We start from the raw sequence: 10,934 nt of genomic DNA on the forward strand, positions 1-10,934 counted from the left end.
GTTCCGGAGATAAAGATTTTACATAATAAATTCACTATCTACTTATCATTCAGTACATTTTTATGAGTTGCTTTTAAAAAACTGTATCTTGAGAACTATTGAACGTAAAGAGCTCTACTAAGTCTTATATTTTAGCAAATTTTCTCTACCTTAAATGATGTTCTACTACGTTTTCTAGTGTTATCTTAGTTTCAAAGATATGCGCTCCGAATGAAAGATTAATTTTTTTTTTAACATTTTGAAACATTCGCCGTTTTGTATGCTCATAACTATCTTTGGCGCAGTATAGGACTCCAATGGGAGTCTTGGCCGGAAAAAAACCCAAAAAACTATCATTGGCATACTCACCAATTTTCTAGTTATGCATTAGTAATTATTGGTAGTTTTCATTAGAGTAATAAAAAACTGAGGTGAAATAGCCGACTGTTTTTCCACCCCCTCTTGTACTAATAGGCTTAGAAGAGTTTGGAGACTGTTTTTACTGCAAGGACGATAAACATTCCATACAAATTTACATTTCATTTTTGACCTAACTGCTTCTATTACTAATGAGTAATACCAATTAGGTGAAAACTAAGACAGCATGGGCCAGCTTTAAAAAAAATCACTTTGAAAAAACGCAGTCTTCTGGCTTGTGGTCTGTTATCACCGTCACACGCCTGGACTAACTGCTAGGACCCAACGTTGCACCTCTTAGTTTTGGGGTTGTATTGAGTCTGATTCAGAACTACTTTGGATCAGACCTGCAACATTTCCCCATGCTTCGGGATTGTAAAGTGGTACTAATTTGATAATTTGTGTTCCATCTAAATGGGATTGTTGGAAAATCAATGTTTCCCAAAATCACAAGACGTGGGAATTTTGGATCTGAAGATGTGGCGCACAGTATTATTGTCGCTTCACGTGGGTTTTGTTCTGTCCTATTTTATTTTAATATCTGAACTACGTGAGTTACTTTAGAAGTATTTAAAATCTTTAAATTAATAAATGATAGTTAAATATCACATTCTATACAGAAACCATAAAAAAAAATAAGAGAGATTAAAAAGTATAGCGGAACAGTTGGGCATTTTAAAAATAGAATAGGCAAAAAAAAAATCAAACTGTGAAAAGACTGGCTCACACTCGACGAATCAGAGCTTTATTATTTGTATTTTTTTTTTATAAACTATGCTTCCAACCATTTGCAGGTGGTTTTCAAAATTAGTGTTTGTCATCTTGGAAAATTGACATATCCACTGCCTTCTTATAATTTTTATTAAAATATGGCGTGGCTCATGAGTAGCACTGAGTAGTTGTATACGCTGTATTCCGTTTTTTATTTAAATTTTTAGAAGCGGAAAAGAGATAAATGCGTGGGCTAACTCTCAACCATGCCTCTGCATCCTGCAACCAATCCCATGCACTTGTTTCGCAGTTCAATTAATCAAATCAATAAATTGAACAGACATAATTAAATATTCATGAGCGACCTCCAAATGATTTTTTTCTCACACTAAATCAAAAGCAGGTGTTAAGGGGCTTGAGCGGTTGACGCAACCAATGTTCAAGTTTTGCAATTGAAGGTTGCACACACGAAGCACTGAAATATATAGCGTCGTAAATTCTAAGGTCACATTTTAAATTTTCAGAAATCATTTATTAGATAGAGGTACGTAATTAATGGGAAATTAAAAAAAAAATTACAGTTTATGATTCACTCAAACATCAATTATGAAGAACAGTTTTCTTTAAATATTAAGCTACTAAACTATCTCTAATAAATTGTGAATATCTCATTAAATACGTAGTGCTTCTGCGGTACTATTTTTCTGCAATACATAAAACAATAATATTTTGTCTGATTTATTGATGCATTCGATGGGTTTCTCTGTGCGACACTGAGCTCTTAAATTTTATTCCATACACAAATCAGGTTTTGGGAATTTGATTGCAGAGTGCGTAGTTGCGGGTCCAATTTTGACAGATAATAAAATTTTCAACGTCAGAAGATTGAATTAAACTCAATATATGACCGTAGATAAAGCATGAATAAGACGGTCGGAATCGAGTTCCGACAAACACATTTTCTAAGTCTACCGTTAGGTCCATATAGTACAAGAGCCCAAGAGGATAAAACAAGGCAGTTATCTCACCCCAATTTTTGATTACTTTGATGAAAACTCTGTATAATTAATAGTAAAAATTGATGAGTCTGCCAAGTATAGGTAGGGGGAATAAAAAATGGTGACTGTTTCAAAACGATAAGAAAAATTAATTTTTCATTCGGAGCTCTATATCTTAAAAAATAGGAACAACACAGAAGAGTAAATTAGTAAACCTAAGAGAACGCCATTTAAAGAAGCGTAAATTTGCTAAAATATAAACCCTAATAGAGCTATTTACGTTAAATATTTCTCGAGATATAGCTTTTTAAAAATCAACATTTCATAAACATGTTGTATGGAACGTACTAAAAGATTAATAGTTAGTGAATTTACTTTGAAAAATCTATATCTCAAAAACTATTTGACGTACAAATGTCTATTAACACTAAAATTAAAGCTAGTTTAATGAACTATGCATTAGTATATGACGTTTATCTTCGTAAGTGTGGCAGTTTTCAAGAAATTTGCTAAAATAAATTGATTTATAGTTGTTTTTAAATTTATATTCCTAGGTGAATATCATAAAAACTACTACCTCTACGAAGATAATTGTCATTAACTACTTTACAGTAAATTAAATTTCCTTCATTTTGAGTGTTGGCAGACATATGTGTGTCTTATGGGTCTAGAAATATATTTTTTTAAAAATCCAACATTTTATCGGAACAACTAGATATTAACATTTTGTGAATGTATTTTGTTAAATATCATAAAAACTGCTACTTCTACAAAGATAAACATTATTAACTACTTTATAGCACATTTAACTAGCTTTAATTTGAGTGTAATATACATCTGTATTTCGAATGATTATTGAGATATAGATTTCTCAAAATAGATTCACTAACTACTGATATTTCAGTACGTCCCATACAACATTTTTATGAAATTTTGCTTTTTAAAAGGCTCTATCTCGAGATCTATTGGATGTAAATAGCTCTAGGGCTATTACTTTAGCAAATTTGCTTTACTTTAAATAATGTTCTTTTAGATTTCCTAGTGTTGTTGGTAGTTTTTAAGATATAGAGCTCCGAATGAAAAATTAATGTTTTTTTTTAAGGATTTGAAACAGCCACCATATTTTATTCCCCCTACCTATACTTGCCAGACTCATCTGTTTTGACTTGTAATTATACGTAGTTTTCATTAAAGTAATAAAAAATTGGGATGAGATAACTGCATTTTTTTTCTTCCTGGCTCTTGTACTAATACTAAGAACCTCTTGTAATACTTGCCCATTAAACTTTGATTGGTTAAAAAATGATTTATTTCAATTAAATTTGATATGAATTTTATTCTATATGATTATGACATCGTAATTTAAGATCGCTGTTTAATGAAAATATTAGCGCACTATTTTTATTTATTTCCTATGTAGCGCTCTGTTATTATTTAATTTGGACGTACGTCAAGAATAGTCATTCTCTCGAGAAAGTAAAATATAGTCGTCATTCTCTTATGATATTAGGTGTGTTGGATTCTGAATAGTACTAATAAAAAATAAATTTTAATTAATCTTTCTAGTATTGTTAAATTAATATATATGTTAACAATATGTTTATTTCATTATTAACACACACAATTTTGATCCAATATACTCTCAACTTTTATTTTTAAAAACTCTCCAACGTTTCGGCCCTCAGGCCATTTTCAAGGAGAACCTTAAATATTGATGACATGTTCTTAAAAATCCTTTCTGCAGGCTAATTTCCCATGTCATGTATAACTTTTTATATCTTAAATTTAAAACTTTTTTACACAAATAATCTTCTCTTTTTCCACTTATGAACATCATTTATCTTATAAACCATAAATGATGTTTATAAAATGTTATTTAGGTTATATATGACATGGTCAATTAGCCAGCAGAAAGGATTTTTAAGAACATGACATCAATATTTAAGGTTGTCTCCTTGAAAATGGCCTGAGGGCCGAAACGTTGGAGAGTTTTTGAAAATAAAAGTAGAGAGTATATTGGATAAAAATTGTGTATGTTAATAATGAAATAAACCACTCACAATCATTATAATAAATCATTAATATAATATGTTTATTGTTGACGGTAAATTCAAATGTAATTCATTCCAGTCAGCCTTGATGAAGGGCTGCAATTTACACCGAAACGTCAACACAAATGTGCATCACTTATTTATGTTCATTGTTAATCCACTAACCACATCCACTCTCCCTCCTTCCCCGACTTTTACTCTCTTATAAAATTTTATATGTCCATTTACAAAATATTACATTATAAACAGTTAAATATTAATCACCTTTACATGTACTGTTAGATTTAAATTATTCCCAACCTTATTCTATATTCAAAATAATGAATAAATAAATTGAGAAAAGTCAATTATTTGTAACATTTATATACATAGCGTAATTATTTGACATTCTATGTTCTCATTTTACTCTTAAAATAGCAATTATACTTGTTGTATATAATTAGCAATTTTACTGGTTGTATGTAATTTTATACAGTTGTAAATAACAATAAACTCTTAAAATCCTCTTTTGTACCGATTATAAAATATACTACAAATAGTCCTGAAATTGATATTGCTATAATAATAATAATTAACAGAATGTAAATTATAGACTTGTAGATTGCCGATACACTTTTCAGTTAGCTATATATTGGTATCTACTAATTTTATGTTTTCAAAAAGATTTTAGCCTAATTCCACTACTATCTTTATCTATTTTTGTTCATATACTGATTTATTGTTACATATTCATTTTGCTTAGAATCTCAACATAATGACCTATTCCTTTCATGTGTTATTTGAAGTTTCTTGCTTCAAGGTTAAACAATGAATTATCAGTCTTTTTATGCATCTAAAAATGTGCGAGTCGCAGTATACAGTTTGGAGGTCGCATGTTGGCGACACCTGGTCTATGGTTTCATTCTCGGTCATGACATCATGCGTTTCACGTGTTTATCTTTCACTCCTTTAAGGTAGCTTTCCTTCGGGGTGACTATCACGATAGTTCTTCGAAGATAATCGTTAAAAGAATAAACGTTGAAAGGTAATTATTAGTCAACACATCCAGGATTACTGCAATATACTACAATTGAATCTTCGATCAACAATAAACACATCATTATAATCATATTTCTTTTAATTTATTAATAATAGAAAGATTAATTTAATTTTCATCTTTATTAGCATTGTACATTTATTATTTTTCTAAAAAGTTTCTGACTCATAGCAGAAAATTCAAACGCAGTCAATCCTGAGGAAGGTCTGAATTTAGACCGAAACGTCGGTATAAATAAAATAAGTTTCACTTCTTTTTCATATGTGGTCTTCCTTCATATGTTAAAATGAAAAAAAAGAGAGAAAAAATTATTACTGAATATCATATATCATTTATTCACATGGATTAAACCCCTACCATAAATTGAATTTATGAACGTATCAGTTTACCGATAAATTTAAACGTTTCAAAAATAAAATTTATAATTTTACTAAAAGAGCCTTAGAGGTATCTCTTTCAGGGCGCCATTTGTCACTGAATCGAGGAAGGGTATCGAATTGATATCTATGGGATCATCCGAGAGGGAGGGGTCACATAATAAATAATTAATCCCTATATTTTAAAGAAAAAAGCTACGTGAGAGCTCCGAATTTTCATTAAGTAAAACTACAAACAACGAAATATAAAATTATCGTTTATTATTTAAATTAAAATTTTGTATGTCATTAAAAGAAACAGAAATTATCGATATGTTCACTCACACATATACATATAAATCATCTTTCAAAATAGAATTTTCGAAGCTGATGTGTAGTTTTCAAATTATTTCAAAAATCTTATTACAAGTGAGGGTTTCCATTGTATCCTCAACAAATTACTTTTAAAAACATGTGTAGAAATTACGCCGTATCTTTGCTAATAATGGTCAGACTTATATTATTTTAATTATTTACTTTGTTGGGAATTAAACAATATTTCAAGTATATATATAATTTATTATAATATGCATACTTTTTGAGCTATGCACAAATAAAGTTTTCTTTTCTTCATAACATTTTTCCTACTCTATATCGGTTTATCATTTTGTATAAGAAACGTTTAAGAGTTTTAAAGAGAAAATATTAAAGTTTCATCAAACTCGTTTGCGCCGTTTTGGTTTTAGAGTTGAAAAAACAAACAAAACATATTTCTGGATTATTGTACACTGTATACTCGATTTTATTTACAGGTATCAGGGCACCCACACTGACCCTCCCCCCCACCCTCTCTCTCAAATGATGATATTTTATCTTCCTTTTTCTTATTTTTTTTATTAGGCTTAAGAAAATCGATTGCAATTTATTTTATATTTACTATCTAAGGCCATAAATTAGCGAGGGCCGCTCATAGCTCAGTGGTTAAGACAGTCTTACCAATTTGTGTGATGTCTATTGGCGGTGCCGGTTCGAATCCGGCCTGGGACGTGGACTTTTTTATTGAGTGGCAGTCCCACAAAATGAAGAACTTTGACCCCCAACTATGGTTAGGCAGTATAGGACTCCAATGGTCTTGGTCGGAAAAAAAAAAATAAATTAGCGAGAAATTTTCATTTCATTATGGAATGAAATAGAGTATGTAGAAATATGAGGAAGGGAGGGGGAATTAGTTGCTTTAGTGTGAAAACTAAAAAAAACTTTTTTTTTTTAAAAATTGATGGGTGGTCGAATTTTTTTTTAATTCAATTTTAGATTTTACGTTTCTTGGAACGGAAAAACCTCAAATTTTATTGAAAAGTTTTTTTTTTTTAATGCTAATTAATTTAATTTTTTTTTTTAGTAAATAATAAACCAAAAAGGTACACGTTTTATTTAAATTTCTGTTGATAACAAAATTAAATACAAATCAATCATAATTAATTGGGAGCTAACCGATTGTTTTGAACCCTCAATGTAAAAAAAAGATTAGTTTACCAGTTTATTTACTTAGTTATTGCTTAGTGCTTAGCTCCTAAATGAGAACAATAGCCTAAATTCCTTGGCCTTGGTGTTGTCGAAGAGAAGGAATGAAACTGTTTATGAAGAAAATGCTAAAATATACAGATTCTTGTGAACTAATAGTTCGCTAATTGACTGTTAACGAACCGTAGACCATAACAAAGGTGTCCAGTCTGCTCCGCAATGCCGCAGAAGACTGTCCTGAGAAGAGGACGAGTACGTGGCAAGGATCGCCTCGATGATGTCACGGGTTTCTCCAGGAGGAAATGGGCGGCCACCAGGCAGGACTACTTCTTGTTCTCGCTCCTGGAGCTCGATGAAAAAGTAAGAGCTTTCGTAAACAGGCTTCTTTCTAACAAGTAACTAACAAAATTAGTGTTCCTCAGGTATCAATCTTTATCTTTTACTACGCCACGACACCCATTACTGGGTGGGTAGATCGATATATAATTTAGTATAATTCATGCCTGTGTTAATTGTTTTAACTTTAGAAAGTAATATTTTCATGAATAATTTTTATGTTTTCAGGACCTAGGTTCTTGAAAAATTGATTTTAAATTTTTTTATCACAGATGGTTCACAGAAAATGTATTTTTTAAAACTGTTGGACTGGATTTTTGTCAAGGAAACCTCATCTTCCTCCCCTCCTCCCCATAAAAATACGAATTTATCTCTTGAAAACGAAGATTTTTCAAGGTTTGTCACCATTTTCAGAATCAGCGATGAAGTTTGTAGGTGAGTCTTGCTTCGTTAGGCGATAGAAGCAGCAAAAGCGAAGGAAACAAGTAAAAATGAATAATTTTATGAAATAAAAGGAAAGTAGAATCTTTCGTTAAGAATTTTTGAGGAGATTCTACTTAAGTTGCTTCCTGTTATCTGGCTTCCCAACGATCCTAACTTCATGAAGATAGCTCATTTGGAAGAAATATCGAAGTTAGGAGTCAACAAAATATTAAATACTTATATATTTATGTGTGTTTGAGTCTCTAGCATTTGTTTCTATAGTGAGTTACCACTACGAACCCAGTGTTATTTGTTGGGAATGATTTTTAATTGTTTGTAGAACAATTTAAAATTTTTATTATGAGGTGTAGATAGTTGACCGTAGATTAATGATTGGAGAAGTTTGTCGGGGGGTGCGGTCAGCAAAGAACAACATAAATAAACAAAACCATATTTATTTATTTTATGCCGACGTTTCGACCTGAGTTTCAGGTCTTCATCAGGGCTATAGAAGAAAAGATATAACAACAACATTTAGAGAAACATAAAATTGAAAAGGAATAGTATACAAACAAATTTGGAATTATATTGAGATAATAGTGACTATCTTACTACCTCTGTCTTTTTCTAGATCCATTACCCTTTCAGGCAAATAAAATATTTATATAATAATTCCAAATTTGTATGTATACTATTCCTATAAGATATATATCTATATAAGATAAATAAACATGGTTTTGTTTATTTATGGTGTTCTTTGCTGACAGCACCCCCCGACAAACTTCTCCAATCATTAAATTTTTATTAGTTTGTTTACTTTTTTTAAAAGTTGTTATAACAACTTCATAATTATAAAATAAAATGGGATCAAATACTAAAACACCTACTCATTTAGTAATCTATAATTTGATAATCTATAACACTACTTATAGTATTGAGATAATAGTGACCATCTACTACCTCTGTCTTTTTCTAGATTCATAACCTTTTTAGGCAAATAAAATATTTGTATAATTATCGAAACTATCCCCTGGAAGATTACAACCACTCTTTTGAAAGATAATTAAATTATTTACAAAACATTAACCCAATCAGACCAGTACTAGCAAACATGAAAACCCATTTTATCTTCTTAATATATAAAAAACAGATACCTCTCACTCACTCACTCACTGATCACTATATTTTAAAACCGACAGAGACTGAAATTGTCAAGGGTAAGATGTTAAGGTGAAAAATAGACTTCCTTTAGAATATTATCAATATTCTATATTTGCTAGTACAACGTCTAGAGTTTCCCCATCTTCAAGTACTAATATTTTTATATATTATGTTGGAATATAATTTCTTGAAGTAATCTCTTGTATTCTTCTTTTAGCTGGTTTTCTTCCAATTCAATATTTTGTTTTTATTCTGAATTTTATTTCCCAGGAAATTATTTGTTCTTTTTTTTATATTAAGATAATATAGAATATTAGTTTATGTCCATTTCTAAGTAACATTGATAAAAAATGAATAAATTATAAATTAAATGTTAAATGGATGAATTTCATTTTAAGCAAGAAGGAAAAAGAGGAAGGAGTGAGTGAGAGAAGTTGACTAAAACAGTCCTAGTGATGGGACTCCTCACTGGTTATGTACTAACAGCGAAATCAACCGAATTGATCGATTTTGTTGATTTTTTTATAAGAGTGGGGTTTCAATCCTTCCATATTTGTATCAAAATGGACACTGTGCGCAAAAGCAGTTTTCTAAAGACTGTATTACTAAATCTGCTCTAATAGTTTTTATTAAATTTGCCTTAGATATTTTTATTATCCTATTAGAATAATCTTTATATAAATAATCTATATAAATAATAGTCTTTGTAATAGAATATTATTATTTATCCATGTGTTATGATTGTAGGAAGATGGTCTGGTATAAAAATAGTTAAGAGAATATTTTATTGTAACCGAATTTTCGGCACATTTGGCTGGACTTAATCAGGACAGTTTATCTATTATTTTAATACCTTGACCGTCACCCAGACCTTCTTCAATTAAAACCCTTTAACGTTTCATAAATAAAAAGCAGAGGAAACGCTATAAAGGAAATAAAATATTACTTACACATAGCTCAAAGGTATTTCTTGGTAAGTTGTGTAATTTAATTTTGGAAGGTAATTAATTTCCCTGAAGAGCAAGAACAACATCATCTTAATCAGAAAATTATTCACAATTAGACGGCATATTAAACTTTGTAGCCATGATAATAAATTTAAAAATGAGTCGATAGGGATATTAAAATTGATAACGATTCATCTTCTGTAACTCTAGAAATAAATAAAAGGACCTGTTACATTAGTAATCTGAGAATTTAAAAGATTTTGGATACGTGAGTGTGGAATCTTAGAATCAATTGCATTATTATTTTCTGCACCCTCGAAATCATATAAAGATGCCACAATAAGTTAGGAATCCGAAACGTTAAATAAATTTTTTATGCGAGCCGAGAATCTAAAAATTGTTAAATATATTACTTTTTATCAGTGGTAGCGGGTAGCTAAGTGGTAAGGGACTATGTTAGTAACTCCAAGGACCCGGTTTCGTATGATTTTGACTTTATCACCTCCTTGTTCCACCTTTGGTCTAGTAACAGTAATTCCTCAAAATGTACTGCACTCCTGACTCAACTTGTAGCAGCAAAGGCCCTTTTTATTATTTTTTTTTATTTTATTCAGGATAAACAGTTATAAAAATTTATATTTCTAAGTTTGACAAATAGAAATTAAAATATAATCCAAATCGAAAATTATATAGATATTGATAGTTTATGAAAATTACAATTAATTTGTAATGGAAACGTTTTATTTTATAAAATATTAATTGGTATTTTCGATTCCTGCTACTGTACCATTATTTGCTGCGTTTCCATAAATTTATTTATGATTTCAGATATTTTTTATTTACATTAGTAGTCATGATTTGCTAATGAGAATGAGTTCATCTTTCATTCTTTTGCCGTATTTTTCAAAAGGTACTGAGCTTCATTTTTTTTTTCACTTATCTACATAGCAGCATTATGTTAATGATGCAGGCGTGAAATGAAAGAATTGTCATTTGCA

General features: G+C 30.1%; 1 protein-coding gene across 11 annotated transcripts in view; it reads left to right on the forward strand.

Annotated features, from left to right (window-relative positions):
• Window positions 1-10,934, forward strand: part of ClC-a (chloride channel protein 2) — a 186,835-nt gene that overhangs the window by 129,924 nt on the left and 45,977 nt on the right. For 3 of the 11 annotated variants that reach the window (XM_067045587.1, XM_014415300.2, XM_014415301.3), the window contains exon 2: window positions 7,258-7,429. The exons of the other annotated variants lie outside the window; for them this stretch is intronic. In XM_067045587.1, the coding sequence (XP_066901688.1) occupies window positions 7,289-7,429 (141 nt within the window). In that variant the 5' untranslated portion in view covers window positions 7,258-7,288. The remainder of the gene's footprint in view (window positions 1-7,257; window positions 7,430-10,934) is intronic. 11 annotated transcript variants of the gene reach the window in all.

Source organism: Halyomorpha halys, unplaced genomic scaffold (genome assembly GCF_000696795.3).
Source record: "Halyomorpha halys isolate HHAL.00 unplaced genomic scaffold, Hhal_1.1 Scaffold98.1, whole genome shotgun sequence".
In the NCBI taxonomy this organism is placed as follows: domain Eukaryota; kingdom Metazoa; phylum Arthropoda; class Insecta; order Hemiptera; family Pentatomidae; genus Halyomorpha; species Halyomorpha halys.